The sequence below is a fragment of the Oncorhynchus keta genome, chromosome 2, assembly GCF_023373465.1.
Source record: "Oncorhynchus keta strain PuntledgeMale-10-30-2019 chromosome 2, Oket_V2, whole genome shotgun sequence".
In the NCBI taxonomy this organism is placed as follows: domain Eukaryota; kingdom Metazoa; phylum Chordata; class Actinopteri; order Salmoniformes; family Salmonidae; genus Oncorhynchus; species Oncorhynchus keta.
This window is the reverse complement of record NC_068422.1, coordinates 5,874,879-5,895,718: the sequence shown is the minus strand read 5'-3', so window position 1 is coordinate 5,895,718 and position 20,840 is coordinate 5,874,879. Positions and strand designations below refer to the sequence as shown.

General features: G+C 42.3%; 2 protein-coding genes across 6 annotated transcripts in view; both read left to right on the top strand.

The window, feature by feature from the left end:
* The window catches only part of LOC118371013 (regulator of G-protein signaling 17-like), a 373,137-nt gene that overhangs the window by 135,008 nt on the left and 217,289 nt on the right, over nucleotides 1–20,840 (top strand). The window lies entirely within an intron of this gene.
* LOC118371014 (mitogen-activated protein kinase kinase kinase 21-like) overlaps nucleotides 1–20,840 on the top strand; it is a 40,914-nt gene that overhangs the window by 6,208 nt on the left and 13,866 nt on the right. For all 5 annotated transcript variants that reach the window (XM_035756304.2, XM_035756306.2, XM_035756305.2 and 2 more), the window contains 4 exons: nucleotides 12,732–12,912; nucleotides 16,475–16,623; nucleotides 16,863–17,038; nucleotides 19,795–20,035. In XM_035756304.2, coding sequence (XP_035612197.1) covers nucleotides 12,732–12,912; nucleotides 16,475–16,623; nucleotides 16,863–17,038; nucleotides 19,795–20,035 — 747 coding nt within the window. The remainder of the gene's footprint in view (nucleotides 1–12,731; nucleotides 12,913–16,474; nucleotides 16,624–16,862; nucleotides 17,039–19,794; nucleotides 20,036–20,840) is intronic.

The window sequence follows — 20,840 nt, the reverse complement described above, 5'->3', positions numbered from 1 at the left end:
GCCCACAAGAACCTATCTACTGTAGGCTCTATTCTGGAGTAGATTATTATTAAATATCAACACTAAGGACATGGGAACGTTTAAGGGCTCCCCTGTAAAAATGAAATGTGTTTTTAGTCTTTGGATAATGGCTTTTTGTTAGTTTGTCCAATTTGGCTATGGTGTTGATATGGAGTAGTGATGCACCAATATTACATTTTTGTCCGATATCCGATATTTTCCTTGCCCCAAAAAATATACCAATAAGCGACATACAATTTTTTTTATTGGCCTTTTACAGTTAAATAGGTAACACACACATGGATGCAGCGGTCAAAGGCACTGTATCTCAGTGCAAGAGGTGTCACTACAGTCCCTGGTTCGAATCCAGGCTGTATCACATCCGGCCTAGATTGGGAGGCCCATAGGGCAGCGCTCAATAGGCGCAGGGTCTTCCGGTTTTGGCTGTCATTTTAAATAAGAATTTGTTCTTCGCTGACTTGCCTAGTTAATTAAAGGTTATACACACACACCACACTGACCAAGAAGTTATTTTGTTGGCATTTACGTATGTCCCCATTACCAGTAAAACATAATCAAAACCTATTTCTTTCACTTACATGCTGTGCTGTTTTGTTTTTCATTTGTTTGGTTGTTTCATTCTCAACCAGGATTTCTCATACTATGGGACACGGTTTGGGTCTTTGCGTGTCAAATAACAGTATTTGACGTGTCAAATAAGCCTGTTGGCCAATCAGGACCTGAATATGACTGTGCATCACATAATAATTGAACGCGTTCATACATTTTTTACGTAGTTATTACACATTGATTACACTTTCACTCGTATTTCATATGTCACAATGATTAATCGATACATATGCTATGAACTGGTAAAGTTGTCTCGCTCACATACAGTGGTGGTCATCAAAAATAGCTAGCTAGCTCATGGATGCAAATGATGTTCTTCCACAAAAACATAGCAAAACGACATCTGTTTCAGTAGCTATAGTTAGCTAACTATATAGTTACGTGTCATCTAAAATAACTCAACTTTCTTATTTGATTAATGGTGGTCGGATCCGTCTGTGAAGCTAGCCACAATAAGGATTAGCCACAATAGTGGACTTTGCGGTTAGCCTTTAAAATAAAAGAATGTCATTGACAGTGATACAAATGAATACACATAGTAGAATTGTGCCATAATTGAATAGATCATGCTAAACGAGGTTGGAATGTTGTTATATAAAATCAACAAAATACAATAATTTGTTAATTTGACAAATCTGTTAATCACACTGGATGTATTTTACTTTAGAATTGCACTGGGGGCTTTCTTACAGTGCCTTGCAAAATTATTCATCCCCCTTGGTGTTTTTCCTTTTGTTGCATTACAACCTGTAATTGAAGTAGATTTTTATTTGGATTTGATGTAATGGGCAAACACAAAATAGTCCAAATTGGTGAAGTGAAATAAAAATAAAAAACTTGTTTAAAAATATTCAAATAAATGGAAAAGTGGTGCATGCATAATTATTCACCCCCTTTGCTATGAAGCCTCTAAATAAGATCTGGCAACAAATTACCTTCAGAAGTCACATAATTAGATTGCACACAGGTGAACTTTAGTTAAGTTTCACATGATCTGTCACATAATCTCATAATATATACATACACCTGTTCTGAAAGGCCCCAGAGTCTGCAACACCACTAAGCAAGGGGCACCATGAAGACCAAGTAGATCTCCAAACAGGTCAGGGACAAAGTTGTGGAGAAGTACGGATCAAGGTTGGGTTATAAAAAAAATATCTGAAACTTTGAACATCCCACGGAGCACTGTTTAAATCCATTATTAAAAATGCAACTAATATGGCACCACAACAAACCTGCCAAGAGAGGGCTGCCCACCAAAATTCACGGACCAGGCAAGGAGGGCATTAATCAAAGAGGCAACAAAGAGACCAAAGATAACCCTGAAGGAGCAGCAAAGCTCCACAGCGAAGATTGGAGTATTTGTCCATAGAACCACTTTAAGCAATACGTTCCACGGAGCTGGGCTTTACGGGAGAGTAAAAAAGAAAAAGGGACTGAGAAACTGGTCAGAATTGAAGGAATGGTGGATGGTGCTAAATACAGGTAAATTCTAGACTGGAAACCTGTTTCAGTCTTCCAGAGATTTGAGACTGGGACGGAGGTTCACCCTCCAGCAGGACAATGACCTTAAGCATACTGCTAAAGCAACACTTGTGTGGTTTAAGGGAAAACATTTAAATATCTTGGAATGGCCTAGTCAAAGCCTAGACCTCAATCCAATTGAGAATCTGTAGTATGACTTAAAGATTGCTGTACACAAGCGGGAACCCATCCAACTTGAAGGAGCTGGGGCAGCTTCGCCTTGAAGAATGGCCAAAAATCCTAGTGGCTAGATGTGCCAAGCTTATAGAGACATACCCCAAGAGACTTGCAGCTGTAATTGCTGCAAAAGGTGGCTCTACAAAGTATTGACTTTGGGGGGGTGAAATAGATATGCACGCTCAAGTTCTGTTTTATTGTCTTGTTTCTTGTTCATTTTACAATAAAAAAATATTTGTCATCTTCAAAGTTGTAGGCATGTTGTGTAAATCAATGATACACACCCCCCAAAAATCAAATTCAATTCCAGGTTGTAAGGCAACATAATAGGAAAAATGCAAAGAGGGGTGAATACTTTTGCAAGCCACTGTATGGATTGTGGATCAATGACATGGGGTATCAGTCTTCTCAGTTTGCATCTCAATGTGGGAAAAAAACTATTTGCATGTTCTTCACAAAGAGGGCAACAGATGCTACTGAGCCAGATGTCTATGTGTCAGGGGAGAAGCTCCAGGTGGTATCTGATTTTAAGTACCTTGGCATCATACTTGATTCCAACCTCTCTTTTAAAAAGCACGTGAAAAAGGTGATTCAGATAACCATATTCAACCTAGCTAATTTCCGATTTATACTTAATTGAGTACAGAGGTAGCAAAACTGTACTTCAAATCTATGATACTCCCCCACTTAACATACTGCTTGACTAGTTGGGCCCAAGCTTGCTGTACAACATTAAAACCTATTCCGTCTGTCTCCAAACAGGCTCTCAAAGTGCTTGATAGGAAGCCCAATAGCCATCATCACTGTTACATCCTCAGAAAGCATGAGCTCCTGAGTTGGGAAACTCTTGTGCAATACACCGACGCATGTCTTGTATTCAAGATCCTAAATGGCCTGGCTCCCCCTCCACTCAGTATTTTTGTTAAACAGAAAACCCAAACATCTGGCAGTAGATCCGCAAGGTCTGCCATGAGAGGTGACTGTATAGTTCCCTTAAGGATAAGCACCTTTAGTAAATCCGCTTTTTCTGTGAGAGCTTCCCATGTCTGGAATACACTGCCATCAGACACACATAACTGCACCACATATCACAATTTCACAAAGCGTATCAATACATGGCTAAAGGTAAATCATATTTGTGATCATAATCCCTAGCTGTGTATTGCCACTTTCCATGTTGTCTGTTGTCTGTAGTTTGTGAGGTGTGGAAACACTTTGTTGCTTTTATGAATTTTGTCTGTTTATGAATGTTGCTCTGTCTGTATGCTATGTCTTGCTTGTCCTATGTTGCTCTGCGTGTGCTCACTGCTCAATGATTGTCTATATTGTAATTATTTTTAATAACCTGCCCAGGGACTGCGGTTGAAAATTAGCCGGCTGGCTAAAACCGGCACTTTTACTGAAACGTTGATTAATGTGCACTGTCCCTGTAAAAATAAAATAAACTCAAACTCATTATCTAGTCGAAATATGGCATGATTCCACCAATTGAAACCTTCTGCATCACTTTCAAAGAGGTACTTTTATTTTAAAGGCAAACCGCAAATTCCACTATTGTGCCTAATCCTTATTGTGGCTAGCTTCACAACACATTACCCAGTCTGGTCGAGCCTCACTAGCCAGATGAAGCTAGCTGGCTGTTCATAACATTAGCTTTGGGCAACAGGGTTAAGTAGCTGGCTAGCTATTTATTTCTATGAACTGAAGTTCAATTTCCTAGCTAATACTTACTCACAAAGATTCCTAAATCTTTGCTAAGAATAATGAAAATGACTGCAGTTTCTGCTGGTCATTGTTTTCAGGCTGGTTGTATTGGTGCTAGCTAGGTACCAAGCTAAAGCTAGCTACTCCAGAAGTTGCGGTCGAAAAAATAATGCTATATTACCAACTTGGTATTGTAAACACATCGTTCGTAGCCGGTGTTTGCTTCTTTGCAGACTTTTTTGTTCAGCTTTGACAGTGATACTGATCGTAGTGGTGGAGTTTGGCTTGCACGTGCAAATTCAGAACACACAACATTCTATAATAGAACTGTGTTATTTGACGTGTCAAATTAAAAGCTTAACTAACATGTCAAATAGTGTTATTTGAGTCGTCAAATAGTGTTATTTCACATGTATCTTTTTTGACATTCCATAGTATGTTGTGAAGCTAATAGCAGAGACGCTGTTACTGTGTAACTCCGGTAGGACAACATGTGTACCGGTGCTCGACCAGTCGGCGAAAGCCAGCATCACCCACAACAGAGAACGGTTGAAAGTCAAGGGCAATGAATTCCATTATCTTGGCATTAATGGATTTCGCCTTTGAGTTGTCTCGCTGAAATGTTCTTTTTTTATTTTTATTATTATTTTTTTTTTTCACCTTTATTTAACCAGGTAGGCTAGTTGAGAACAAGTTCTCATTTGCAACTGCGACCTGGCCAAGATAAAGCATAGCAGTGTGAACAGACAACACAGAGTTACACATGGAGTAAACAATTAGCAAGTCAATAACACAGTAGAAAAAATGGGCAGTCTATATACAATGTGTGCAAAAGGCATGAGGAGGTAGGCGAATAATACAATTTTGCAGATTAACACTGGAGTGATAAATGGTCATGTACAGGTAGAGATATTGGTGTGCAAAAGAGCAGAAAAGTAAATAAATAAAAACAGTATAAAAACAGTATGGGAATGAGGTAGGTGAAAATGGGTGAGCTATTTACCTATAGACTATGTACAGCTGCAGCGATCGGTTAGCTGCTCGGATAGCTGATGTTTGAAGTTGGTGAGGGAGATAAAAGTCTCCAACTTCAGCGATTTTTGCAATTCGTTCCAGTCACAGGCAGCAGAGTACTGGAACGAAAGGCGGCCAAATGAGGTGTTGGCTTTAGGGATGATCAGTGAGATACACCTGCTGGAGCGCGTGCTACGGATGGGTGTTGCCATCGTGACCAGTGAGCTGAGATAAGGCGGAGCTTTACCTAGCATGGACTTGTAGATGACCTGGAGCCAGTGGGTCTGGCGACGAATATGTAGTGAGGGCCAGCCGACTAGAGCATACAAGTCGCAGTGGTGGGTGGTATAAGGTGCTTTAGTGACAAAACGGATGGCACTGTGATAGACTGCATCCAGTTTGCTGAGTAGAGTGTTGGAAGCCATTTTGTAGATGACATCGCCGAAGTCGAGGATCGGTAGGATAGTCAGTTTTACTAGGGTAAGCTTGGCAGCGTGAGTGAAGGAGGCTTTGTTGCGGAATAGAAAGCCGACTCTTGATTTGATTTTTGATTGGAGATGTTTGATGTGAGTCTGGAAGGAGAGTTTGCAGTCTAGCCAGACACCTAGGTACTTATAGATGTCCACATATTCAAGGTCGGAACCATCCAGGGTGGTGATGCTAGTCGGGCATGCGGGTGCAGGCAGCGATCGGTTGAAAAGCATCCATTTGGTTTTACTCGCGTTTAAGAGCAGTTGGAGGCCACGGAAGGAGTGCTGTATGGCATTGAAGCTCGTTTGGAGGTTTGATAGCACAGTGTCCAATGACGGGCCGAAAGTATATAGAATGGTGTCGTCTGCGTAGAGGTGGATCAGGGAATCACCCGCAGCAAGAGCAACATCATTGATATATACAGAGAAAAGAGTCGGCCCGAGAATTGAACCCTGTGGCACCCCCATAGAGACTGCCAGAGGACCGGACAGCATGCCCTCCGATTTGACACACTGAACTCTGTCTGCAAAGTAATTGGTGAACCAGGCAAGGCAGTCATCCGAAAAACCGAGGCTGTTGAGTCTGCCGATAAGAATATGGTGATTGACAGAGTCGAAAGCCTTGGCGAGGTCGATGAAGACGGCTGCACAGTACTGTCTTTTATCGATGGCGGTTATGATATCGTTTAGTACCTTGAGTGTGGCTGAGGTGCACCCGTGACCGGCTCGGAAACCAGATTGCACAGCGGAGAAGGTACGGTGGGATTCGAGATGGTCAGTGACCTGTTTGTTGACTTGGCTTTCGAAGACCTTAGATAGGCAGGGCAGGATGGATATAGGTCTATAGCAGTTTGGGTCCAGGGTGTCTCCCCCTTTGAAGAGGGGATGACTGCGGCAGCCTTCCAATCCTTGGGGATCTCAGACGATATGAAAGAGAGGTTGAACAGGCTGGTAATAGGGGTTGCGACAATGGCGGCAGATAGTTTCAGAAATAGCGGGTCCAGATTGTCAAGCCCAGCTGATTTGTACGGGTCCAGGTTTTGCAGCTCTTTCAGAACATCTGCTATCTGGATTTGGGTAAAGGAGAACCTGGAGAGGCTTGGGTGAGGAACTACGGGGGGCGGAGCTGTTGGCCGAGGTTGGAGTAACCAGGCGGAAGGCATGGCCAGCCGTTGAGAAGTGCTTATTGAAGTTTTCGATAATCATGGATTTATCGGTGGAGACCGTGTTTCCTAGCCTCAGTGCAGTGGGCAGCTGGGAGGAGGTGCTCTTGTTCTCCATGGACTTCACAGTGTCCCAGAACTTTTGGAGTTGGAGCTACAGGATGCAAACTTCTGCCTGAAGAAGCTGGCCTTAGCTTTCCTGACTGACTGCGTGTATTGGTTCCTGACTTCCCTGAACAGTTGCATATCACGGGGGCTATTCGATGCTATTGCAGTCTGCCACAGGATGTTTTTGTGCTGGTCGAGGGCAGTCAGGTCTGGAGTGAACCAAGGGCTGTATCTGTTCTTGGTTCTGCATTTTTTGAACGGAGCATGCTTATCTAAAATGGTGAGGAAGTTACTTTTAAAGAATGACCATGCATCCTCAACTGACGGGATGAGGTCAATGTCCTTCCAGGATACCCGGGCCAGGTCGATTAGAAAGGCCTGCTCACAGAAGTGTTTTAGGGAGCGTTTGACAGTGATGAGGGGTGGTCGTTTGACTGCGGCTCCGTGGCGGATACAGGCGATGAGGCAGTGATCGCTGAGATCCTGGTTGAAGACAGCGGAGGTATATTTGGAGGGCCAGTTGGTCAGGATGACGTCTATGAGGGTGCCCTTGTTTACAGAGTTAGGGTTGTACCTGGTTGGTTCCTTGATGATTTGAGTGAGATTGAGGGCATCTAGCTTAGATTGTAGGACTGCCGGGGTGTTAAGCATATCCCAGTTTAGGTCACCTAACAGAACAAACTCTGAAGCTAGATGGGGGGCGATCAATTCACAAATGGTGTCCAGGGCACAGCTGGGAGCTGACGGGGTCGGTAGCAGGCGGCAACAGTGAGAGACTTGTTTCTGGAGAGAGTAATTTTCAAAATTAGTAGTTCAAACTGTTTGGGTATGGACCTGGAAAGTATGACATTACTTTGCAGGCTATATCTGCAGTAGACTGCGACTCCGCCCCTTTGGCAGTTCTATCTTGACGGAAGATGTTATAGTTGGGTATGGAAATCTCTGAATTTTGGTGGCCTTCCTGAGCCAGGATTCAGACACGGCAAGGACATCAGGGTTAGCAGAGTGTGCTAAAGCAGTGAGTAAAACAAACTTAGGGAGGAGGCTTCTGATGTTGACATGCATAAAACCAAGACTTTTTCGATCACAGAAGTCAACAAATGAGGGTACCTGGGGACATGCAGGACCTGGGTTTACCTCCACATCACCCGCGGAACAGAGAAGGAGTAGTATGAGGGTGCGGCTAAAGGCTATCAAAACTGGTCGCCTAGAGCGTTGGGGGCAGAGGATAAGAGGAGCAGGTTTCTGGGCATGGTAGAATATATTCAGGGCATAATGCGCAGACAGGGGTATGGTGGGGTGCGGGTACAGCGGAGGTAAGCCCAGGCACTGGGTGATGATGAGAGAGGTTGTATCTCTGGACATGCTGGTTGTAATGGGTGAGGTCACCGCATGTGTGGGGTGGGACAAAGGAGGTAACAGGGGTATGCAGAGTGGATCTAGGGGCTCCATTGTGAACTAAAACAATGATAACTAACCTGAACAACAGTATACAAGGCATATTGACATTTGAGAGAGACATACAGCGAGGCATACAGTAATCACAGGTGTTGAATTGGGAAAGCTAGCTAAAAACAGTAGGCGAGGCTAATCAGCTAGCACAACAAACAGCAGGTAAAATGGCATTGACTAGGCAACTGGGCCGACAGATAAACAAACAAGCAGAATGGGGTACCGTGATTAATGGACAGTCCAGCGTGCGTCAGCTATGTAGCCAAGAGATCAGTGTCCAGGGGGCAGCGGTGGATGGGCAGGGAAGCTGGGCTGGCGAGTGTTATCCAGGTTTTTAAAAAAAAATAACAATGACTAAATAGCTTGTAGCTAGTTAGCTGGTTAGCGTCTGGAGGTTCTTGAGTGTGTCATAAAAATAAAATAAAAAATTAAAAGTAATAGCGATTCCGTATCACAGAGGCAGGTTTCCGGAAGGTATAAACAAAATAAAAATCAAAGAGAGATAGAAAGTAAATGGGTTCAGAGTGTTTGGGATGCGGTGATTCAGATGGTTAGCAGGCCTGTGCTAACAAGCTAACAGTTCGTAGGCCCGGGCTAGACAAGCTAGCCGTTAGCAGGCCGAATTAGCAAGCAGGGAGATAGCGAGGGCTAGAGAGCTAACCTTTGGGGGACGTCGCGATGGGGTGAGTCTGTTTATTCCTCTTCGTGCGGTGACATCGACAGACCAATCTAATCTTTCAAGTGACTGCTCGACATGTTGACTGCTCGGTCCACACAGCCGACATTGTGGGCTAGGTTAGGAATGATGTGTTGCAAGTTTCGTGCAAAATATTACGTGGCGTCATCATGTCATGTACCTATGTTATATGGTGGTCTAAGGCATTGCATCTCAGCACATGAGACGTCACTACAGACACCCTGGTTTGAATCCAGGCTGTATCACAACCGGCCGTGATTGGGAGTCCCATAGGGCGGCGCACAATTGGCCCAGTGGCCGGTGTAGGCCGTCATTGCAAATAAAAATTAGTTCTTAAAACCTTTCTGGCGCAGGCGTTCCGCTAGCGACCCACCTTGACAACCTCCTGTGAAATTGCAGAGTGCCAAATTCAAAATATAGAAATAGGAGTGTTATACATCGGCTTAAAGATGAACTTCTTGTTAATCCAGCCGCTTTGTCAGATTTCAAAAAGGCTTTACGGCGAAAGCATACCATGTGATTATCTGAGGACAGCGCACCGCTTACAAACATTTTACAACTTCAGTAAAGGAATTAAAAAGTCAGAAATAGCGATAAAATTAATCAATTACCTTTGAAGATCAAATGTTTGTTTTGTTCGATAAAGTCCCTCTTTATATCCCAAAAACTCAGTTTTGTTGGCGCGTTTTGTTCAGTAATCCAGTGGCTCAAAGGCGGTCAAAACATGCAGACGAATACGTCCTAGTAGTACAGGTAAAGTTTGTCGAAACATGTCAAACGATGTTTATAATTAATCCTCAGGTTGTCAATTGTCTAAATAATTGATCATATTTGAACCGGACAATAGCGTGTTCAATGGAAAGGAAAAACAACGAAGGGCGCTCACTCGCGCAAACCAGCACTGCATGATTTTACAGTCCACTGACAAAGGTCTCATTCTTCTTCATTTTTCAGAAAACAAGCCTGAAGCAATGTCTAAAGACTATTGACATCTAGTGGAAGCCATAGGAACTGCAATCTGGGTCCTAACACATAGATACTCTATAGGCATTAAATTGAAAACTAACCACATCAAAAACATCCCACTTCCTGGATGTATTTTCCTCAGGTTTTCGCCTGCCATATCAGTTTTGATATACTCAGACATTATTTTAACAGTTTTGGAAACTTGAGAGTGTTTTCTATCAAACTCTACCAGTTATATGCATATCTTAGCATCTGGGCCTGAGTAACAGGCAGATCACTTCTCATCCAGACGTCGAATAAAGTATAGGTATGCACGTCAGCTTTGACATCGGTTTTGCACATCGGCATTAAACTAAACATCGGGCCGATACCGATGTTGGAATCTTTGGCTAATAACGGACGATTCCAATATGTCCACCGATATATTGTGCATCCCTAATTGTTAGCATTGTTAAGTATCTTGCTAGCCGTATTGAATTCTCCGTTAGCTAGCCAGGGAAATGTTGAGCAACATTAGCCAACTTAATTGATCAAATAATTGAGATCATGGTGTGAAAATTAGCAGTCTAATAAAGTCAGACAGCTAACGTTAACGTTACAACATCCGACGAGCTGATGTTTGTAACATAACCAATTTTCTGAAGACATCCTCTTCCCTCATGTGGTACCCTTCCTGCAGGCTCATCCTGACCAAACCCTCCAGCATGACAATGCCACCAGCCATACTGCTCGTTATGTGCGTGATTTCCTGCAAGACAGGAATGTCATTGTTCTGCCATGGCCAGTGAAGAGCCCGGATCTCAATCCCGTTGATCACGTCTGGGACCTGTTGGATCGGCGGGTGAGGGCTAGGGCCATTCCCCCCCAGAAATATCTGGGAACTTGCAGGTGCCTTGGTGGAAGAGTGGGGTAACATCTCACAGCAAGAACGGGCAAGTCTGGTGCAGTCCATGAGGAGGAGATGGACTGCAGTACTTAATGCAGCTGGTGGCCACACCAGATACTGACTGTTACTTTTGATTTAGACCGCCCCCCTTTCGTCAGGGAAATATTATTCAATTTCTGTTAGTCACATGTCTGTGGACCTTGTTCAGTTTATGTCTCAGTTGTTGAATCTAGTTATTTTCATGCAAATATTTACACAGTTGACAGTGAAAGGATGTTTGTTTTTTTGCTGAGTTTACATGTACAGATTACCTCAACTAGCCTCTTCCCCTGCACACTGACTCGGTACCGGTGCCCCTTGTATATAGCCTCGTTATTGTGTTACTTTTAATTGTTACTTTTTATTTTAGCCTACTTGGTAAATATTTTCTTATTCTTGAACTGCACTGTTGGTTAAGGGCTTTTAAGTAAGCATTTCACGGTTATGTCTACACTTGTATTCGGCGCATGTGGCAAATAAAGTTTGATTTGATTTGCACAATCTATAAATTCAAGCTCTGTGAAGTTGGTTGTTGATCATTGCTAAACATACGTTTTCCAGTCTTGCCATTTAATTCAAAACTGTAACTAGACCACTCAAGAACATTCAATGTCGTCTTGGTAAGCAATTCCAGTATATATTTGGCCTTGTGTTTTAAGTTATTGTCCTGCTGAAAGGTGAAATTTCTCCCAGTGTCTGTTGGAAAGCAGTCTGAACCAGGTTTTCCTATAGGATTTTGCCTGTACTTCCTATTCCGTTTCTTTTTATCCTAAACCCAATTGTCCTTGCCGATGACATACCCATGATATGCTTGAAAACATGAAATGGTACTCAGTTAAGTGTTATATTTGCCCCAAATATAGCACTTTTTATTCAGGACATAAGGTACATTTCTTTGCCACATTTTTTGCAGTTTTACTTTAGTGACTTATTGCAAACAGGATGCATGTTTTGGAATATTTTTGTTCTGTACAGGCCTCCTTTTCACTCTGTCATTTTGGTTAATTGTGGAGTAACTACAATGTTGTTATTCTAGGGCTGACCCCGACCAAAAGTTTTTTTTTTTAAATAATAATTTTAAAAGTGCATTTTTCCTTATGTAGACACACCCTGTGTGTTTTAATAAAATCAACGATATGCATTGAGCTTGTCTGATGCTTTAAGCTCACTGTTAGATGAAATAAGACTCAAATGACTCCAGAGGGAGCCAGAGATCTCTGACCCGACCATTTTCCTTCCACTCCTACTGGCTTTTGCAGATTCTGCCGTTACTCTCCTAAAGTTGCCAGTCTCAACGTCAACAGTGAAGAGCCGTTACTCTCCTAAAGTTGCCAGTCTCAACGTCAACAGTGGAGAGGCGACTCCGGCATGCTGACCTTCTAGGCAGAGAAAAAGCAATATCTCAGACTGGCCAATAAAAATTAAATATTAAGATGAGCAAAATAACACAGACACTGGACAGAGGAACTTTGCCTAAAAATCCATGACTTTTTCTTTGCAACTCTGCCTAGAAGGCCAGCATCCCGGAGTTGCCTCTTCACTGTTGACGTTGAGACTGGTGTTTTGCGGGTACTATTTAATGAACATTGCAGGATGCAATGTTTTATTTGTTGGATGTATTAGCTATTTTGACATAATTGGCAATGGCAACAGAAGTAACTTTTTAGGTTTGTATCATTTTAATATTGATAGAATGTTGATGTGTCGGGGGGGTGAATACTTTCTGAAAGCACTGTAGGTATACAGCATGTTTAAGACCTGGGGACAGATCTATTATAATGCTGTCATTTTCTCCATTTGATCATCATGAATAATATGAATTTTTATTTTGTTTTCTATACTTTGAAGATATCCCATTGTGGTTCACCAAATACCTAACCAACCCACTCCTCTCCTTCTAGTTTTATTACTTGAAAAAATTGAGAACGATGACATTGGAAGGAAGACCTTGAAGATCACAGACTTTGGCCTGGCCAGAGAGTGGCACAACACCACCAAGATGAGTGCTGCTGGCACGTACTCATGGATGGCCCCCGAAGTCATCAAGTCCTCTCTCTTCTCCAAAGGCAGCGATGTCTGGAGGTAAAACTAACAGCACACTCCTGGGAAATTCCATGGTAACGGAATTACGCTGAGACTTATTCACTTTAAAATGTATGTCAAACCAAAACCATTAATTTCAAAGTTTAACTAACCATAGAATTCTATGCACAATAACTACTTTGAACAATTTACAAAAACACATTTCCAGGAAGAGCTGTGCAGATGAAAAGTTTGGTTACAGAATAAAACTGAGGCTAATTTTACTGGTATTCTGTTACCAAACTTTGCATCTGCACAATTTTTCCAGTAATTGCTTTTTTTGTGTTACTGTGTAAATTGTTAAAAGTATTCATTGTGCATAGAGTTGTATGGTTTGTTAAACTTTGAAATCAATGGTTTTTGTTTGGCATACATTATAAAGTGAAAAATCGAGTCTCTGCGTAGTTATGTTACCATGGATTGCTCTTCCTCTACTCTCTGTTCCAAACAGGCCCATGTCAGACTGGAATCAATAGGCTTTTAGGAGATGAGGATTTGGAAAGGTGGCACCATGATACTCCTTTTATTTCAGACATTTAGAAACATTTGTCCTGACCTATTTCTGATAATAAGTGCTTTCGTTGTTATTTTGTTCAAACCAAAACTGTTTTTATCAGATTACAACTGTCGGTACATTCTGTGCTACTAGGATGTGCAATATAGCATACAGTAGCCCTGAACACCCTCCACTGGTAACTACAATCTGCTGCATTCAGAGCTTACATTAATTACATGATAAATGATGACTGTAGGCTTGGTGCTTAATCAAAACAGGATCATTGTTTGCACTGTACTGATAAACAACATTTTACTGACATTATTTAGCATTCAACATGTCCATTATTCAAGACCAAGGTCTTCTAAATGGCAGCCCTAGGCACAACAAAGGTTTAGGCAATGTGAATTTGAGTGTTATCATGTGTTATAATAGTGGGAATGTATACTATCGCTGTACTATCACCATGCTGTACTATCTAGGCCTGGGCGATATGGCCAAAATATTATATCATGATATTAAAACATATATATAATAATTAAATGACGGTATTTTTAGTTTTTGAATAATCAAAGTTCTACGTTTGCTTTATGAGTTGTGAGTGATCCTAGGATTTCAACACATACATTCTTAGTGATTTCAATGAGTCTTTCTCTATTCTGATTGTTTTATACTGTTCACTTCAAGCAGAACCAATTTCAGCACTTATCATTTCTGCATTTTCTGCAATCAATTGCAGTGGTGGAAAAAGTATAGCAAAAAGTGCTAATCAATCCCAGAAGAACAGCAAAGGACCTTGTGAAGATGCTGGAGGAAACATGTTCAAATGTATCTATATCCACAGTACAATATATGTGGATATATCGACATAACCTGAAAGGCCGCTCAGCAAGGAAGAAGCCACTGCTCCAAAACCGCCATAAAAAAGCCAGATTACGGTTTGCAACTGCACATGGGGACAAAGATCGCACTTTTTGGAGAAATGTCCTCTGGTTTGATGAAACAAAAATAATGACCATCATTTTTGTTTGGAGGAAAAAGGAAGACCTTGAAGCCGAAGAACACCATCCCAACCGTGAAGCACAGGGGTGGCAGCATCTTGTTGTGTGGATTCTTTGCTGAAGGAGGGACTGGTGCACTTCACAAAATTGGTGGCATCATCAGGAAGAACAATTATGTGGATAAATTGAAGGGATTTTTTTACGAGAATTAAATGTCATGAATTGTGAAAAGCTGAGTTTAAATTATTTGGCTAAACTTCTGACTTCAACTGTATAAATATATATATATTTTTACCCCTTTTTATCCCCAATTTCGTGGTATCCAATTGCTAGTTACAGTCTTGTCTCATCGCTGCAACTCCCGAACCGACTCTGGAGAGGCAAAGGTAGAGAGCCGTCTGTCCTCCGAAACACAGCCCAACCAAGCCGCAATGCTTCTTGACACAGTGCCCACTTAACCCGGAAGCCAGCCACACCAATGTGGTGGAGGAAACACTGTACACCTGGCAACCGTGCTCGGCCCACCACAGGAGTTGCTAGTGCGCGATGGGACAAGGACATCCCTGCCAGCCAAACCCTCCCCTAACCCGGACGACGCTGGGCCAATTGTGCGGAGCCCCATGGGTCTCCCGGTCATGGTCGGCTGCGACAAAGCCTGGATTCGAACCCAGAATCTCTAGTGGCGCAGTTACTACTGAGATGCAGTGTCTTAGACCACTGCATCTCTCGGGAGGCCTACTATCACCATCCTATACTGTCACCATGCTATACTGTCACCATGCTATACTATCACCATGTTATACTACCACCATGCTATACTATCACCATGCTATACTATCACCATGCTATACTATCACCATGCTATACTATCACCATGCTATACTATCACCATGCTATACTACCACCATGCTATACTATCACCATGTTATACTACCACCATGCTATACTATCACCATGCTATACTATCACCATGCTATACTATCACCATGCTATACTATCACCATGCTATACTATCACCATGCTATACTACCACCATGCTATACTATCACCATGTTATACTACCACCATGCTATACTATCACCATGCTATACTACCACCATGCTATACTATCACCATGCTATACTACCACCATGCTATACTATCACCATGCTATACTATCACCATGCTATACTACCACCATGCTATACTATCACCATGCTATACTATCACCATGCTATACTATCACCATGCTATACTATCACCATGTTATACTACCACCATGCTATACTATCACCATGCTATACTATCACCATGCTATACTACCACCATGCTATACTGTCACCATGCTATACTATCACCATGCTATACTATCACCATGCTATACTATCACCATGCTATACTGTCACCATGCTATACTACCACCATGCTATACTATCACCATACTTAAGAACCTCACCATACTATCCTATCACCATTCAATACTTTCACCATTCAATACTGTCACCATTCAATACTATCACCATACTTAAGGACCTCACCATACTATACTATCACCATACTTAAGGAGTTCACCATACTATACTATCACCATACTTAAGGACCTCATCATACTATACTATCACCATTCAATACTATCACCATACTATACTATCACCATACTTACGGACCTCACCATACTATCACCATACTTAAGGACCTCACCACCATACTATCACCATACCTAGGTGCCGATACGATATGTATTGCAATTCTCACAATTATATATGTATTGCGATTCGATACTGTGATTTTATTGTAATTAGATTTTTCAAAATGAGTTTTTATTAGTCATGGAAATGAAAGTGCTGAAAACAAATTTGCTCACTATTTAAAAATAGATGGAGAATAAGCTATGAAGGAAAATACTGGAGTTTTGGTGCAGGTACAGCCAACTAGTGCAAAAAATGACATTGTCAAAACTATCACATTTTTTGTCAAACATAATTTCCCGATATGTATCTATATTTTTTCCCCCCATCACTATAATAGTGCTGTAATAACACTGTTGTTAGGACAGTGTACTCACTATATCTGTGTTCTCTTCTAGTTATGGTGTTCTTTTATGGGAGCTGCTGACAGGAGAGGTGCCTTACCGTGGGATTGATGGGCTGGCTGTGGCCTATGGTGTGGCTGTCAACAAGTTAACCCTCCCTATTCCATCCACCTGCCCAGAACCCTTCTCCAAGCTCATGGAAGGTGCAGTCAGACCATCCATCTGCAAGTCAGACCATCCATCTGCTGTTGCCATTCCTCAACCCACTTTTCAAGAACAATTAATGTTGCCTGAAGTAGCTGCATTCATTGGATGATATATTGTTGTTCAATAATGTGTGTGTGTGTGTGTCAGTGTCACACAACTAGATAATGGTGTTAATTTACTTGTCAAAGTTTCAGAACATTGATCTGTCTTGGTTCCACCTTGTTGTGTATCTCAGAGTGCTGGGATCAGGACCCCCACATCCGGCCGTCGTTTGCCTCCATCCTGGAGCAGCTAACAGCCATAGAGGAAGCAGTGATGGCCACCATGCCCCAGGACTCCTTCCACTCCATGCAGGAGAACTGGAGGGTGGAGATCCAGGAGATGTTTGATGAGCTCAGAACAAAAGAGAAGGTACAGATGTAGGATCTTAATTTGATCACTCGTTTGTTGCTGAGAACTTTCCTACACCGCAGAAAATACAGATGAGTTTCGTGATCTACATAAATTCACTGAAAATCCACACTAACACACAGTTATATTTACAGTATTGCACTTTTCATGTAACCTACTTTTGGACAGCTAATAGCCTAACCACCTATCAAAGAACATTATGGACTAAACGTTCAAATCTTGTTGTTGCAAATGTCACCTCTCTCCCTGTATGTCTTTGTTCAGTTGATCAGCGTATGGGGATGTATTCCCAAACACGCCTCTCACCATTCACATGGCATTTTCAGTACTCTGGACACATTGAGAGAAATTGTGCAATGTATTTTTTATTTTGCTTAAGTACATTTGTCCTGTTCATACCTTAGACTCATCCTTTGTGACTCATAAAGTAGATATGTTGTATAGGTAAACCTCCAATATGTGGGAACAAGACCTTTCCACTGTGTAAAGTACAAGGTTAGAAGCGCGTGGAAGGCAGCGGTGCAATAAACCTGTAGTTAAGGGAGTGCTTTGATCGGCTTTGATTTTAATTGGTTACTTTCTGTAGGCGAGCTAATCGTATCTTTTTTTAAAACAAGCTATTAGCGTAGATGGTTTTAAGTATTTCCCCTTGGTAATGCGATAAGCTGCTTTCCTTGGTCCCTCCTCGTTAAATCAAATGGGATTTGTAATTGCTGTATTGAGAATGCCCTTTCCTGCAACTTCAGCTGAATCATTAAGCATCAAACTTGGCAAATGGTGCATTATACCAAAGCTCTCCCAGGGATTGTCTAGTATGTCAATTCTTCATGTTGTTTCCCCATATGACACTGGTTCATTTAATTACCTCTAAAAGGATAACGATATAACGGAAGCACAGATAGCCACACACTGTTCCTACTGAGTGAGTTTCTACATTTCAGTGTTAGGGGTTGCATATGATCTGAAACACTTATCCATATATATTTTTGAGGGGCTTTAAGTCTGACCCTAGGTCTGTAGGTAAAGTGAGTTTCAGCTTGCTTCATGTATATTTCTGAGGGGCTGAAGTCTGACCCTAGGTCTGTAGGTAGAGTGAGTTTCAGCTTGCTTCATGTATATTTCTGAAGAGCTGAAGTCTGACCCTAGGTCTGTAGGTAAAGTGGGGTTCAGCTTGCTTCATGTATATTTCTGAGGGGCTTAAGTCTGACCCTAGGCCTGTAGGTAAAGTGAGGTTCAGCTTGCTTCATGTATATTTCTGAGGGGCTGATATCTGACCCTAGGCCTGTAGGTAAAGTGAGGTTCAGCTTGCTTCATGTATATTTCTGAGGGGCTGAAGTCTGACCCTAGGCCTGTAGGTAAAGTGAGGTTCAGCTTGCTTCATGTATATTTCTGAGGGGCTGAAGTCTGACCCTAGGCCTGTAGGTAAAGTGAGGTTCAGCTTGCTTCATGTATATTTCTGAGGGGCTGATGTCTGACCCTAGGCCTGTAGGTAAAGTGAGGTTCAGCTTGCTTCATGTATATTTCTGAGGGGCTATAGTCTGACCCTAGGCCTGTAGGTAAAGTGAGGTTCAGCTTGCTTCATGTATATTTCTGAGGGGCTGAAGTCTGACCCTAGGCCTGTAGGTAAAGTGAGGTTCAGCTTGCTTCATGTATATTTCTGAGGGGCTGAAGTCTGACCCTAGGTCTGTAGGTAAAGTGAGGTTCAGCTTGCTTCATGTATATTTCTGAGGGGCTGAAGTCTGACCCTAGGTCTGTAGGTAAAGTGAGGTTCAGCTTGCTTCATGTATATTTCTGAGGGGCTGAAGTCTGACCCTAGGTCTGTAGGTAAAGTGAGGTTCAGCTTGCTTCATGCACCATTTTGCAAAACCTTTTTCTTCTGTAACTACAAAGTGAAGTTTTGAGTCCAGATATAGGGTTATTGTTTTTCTGTTCGTTTTAACACTGAAATGATTGTATATTTTTTCTACCTCACAAGTTGCAAAGTTGTTACACAAAATATCTAATTTCACTTCAGTGGGTTTGTAAAGCTGCTTTGCAGAAGTCATTCATTTAAGGATTATTATGTTTTCTGAGAGGAACCAAAACATAATTCAAATGCTGCTCTACGAAATAGTTCAAGTGATTTTGTCAACCCTACTCATTCACATCCTAGTTGATGATCAAGCGATGGAAGCCCCCTTTAGCTTGTGATCTTTGGCTTAGTCATCCTCTCCCCGAGCACCACAACATTTCTGCAAAGCTCCATAAAGCCAGTTGAGATTTACAACTTGTGAGTGCTGGCCAGCCTCTCTTAAAGATGCTTTCCTACAGTAAGGTCTATGCTTCAGGGCCATGCAGCACTACAATGGGCCCACCTTGCTGTTACTGCAGACAGAGGGCCTGGGACAGCTCTGTGGACTGGGTGGCTAGGGGTCACAGGCCACTCTAGCCTAAAGCTAATGCTTTGTTTTTCTACCACCCAGAGTAAGTTCACTGATTGTGAAGGTTGGGGGGGAAGAGCACTGATCACTGCTGTGTTTGCAGAGAACTTTGTTTCTTATCATTTACAAAGAGTTCAATCTGATAAAATATGTGAACAATGAAGGTATGCAAGTTATTTTTAGTAGAAATGACAGAAGGGCTAAGGAAATAATGCACTGCCTAGAACCTGTGTGTGGATCATTATGGTAGTGTTTCCCCTACTATTGTATGGCAGGGGCTGGCACAACTGCCTGATAGGTAAAATACCTATCCAGACCCTCCATGTGTTCCTGTAGGAGCTGCGTTCACGGGAGGAGGAGCTAACGCGTGCGGCGCTGCAGCAGAAGTCCCACGAGGAGCTGCTGAAGAGGAGGGAGCAGCAGCTGGCGGAGCGGGAGATCAATGTGTTGGAGAGGGAACTCAACATCCTCATCTTTCAGCTCAACAAGGACAAGCCCAACGTCAAGAAGAGGAAGGGCAAGTTCAAACGCAGCCGCCTCAAACTCAAGGACGGCAACCGCATCAGCCTGCCCTCAGGTGGGTGTTTCTGACCATCTGTCTGTTTCTGACTCTCTTTCTGTCTTGTCGGGTTGGTTGATAGTCTGTCTTTCTCTTTGTCAAAGTCAGTGTTACCTTCGAGTTGACAAAAAGTTCAATAGATTTACACCAATCTTTATTTGTTTAGCAGCTCTGTTAGAATCATAGACGTATGACAGCATACTAACAAGATATCATGGAGGACAGCATACTAACAAGACATCATGGAGGACAGCATACTAACAAGACATAATGGAGGACAGCATACTAACAAGACATCATGGAGGACAGTATACTAACAAGACATCATGGAGGACAGCATACTAACAAGACATAATGGAGGACAGCATACTAACAAGACATCATGTGGGACAGCATACTGACAAGACATAATGTAGGACCGCATACCAACAAGACATGGAGGACAGCATACTAACAAGACATAATGGAGGACAGCATATTGACAAGACATAATGGAAGACAGCATACTAACAAGACATAATGGAGGACAGCATACTAACAAGACATCATGGAGGACAGCATATTGACAAGACATAATGGAAGACAGCATACTAACAAGACATAATGGAGGACAGCATACTAACAAGACATCATGGAGGACAGCATACTAACAAGACATCATGGAGGACAGCATACTAACAAGACATCATGGAGGACAGCATACTAACAAGACATCATGGAGGACAGCATACTAACAAGACATCATGGAGGACAGCATACTAACAAGACATCATGGAGGACAGTATACTAACTAGACATCATGGTGGACAGCATACTAACAGGA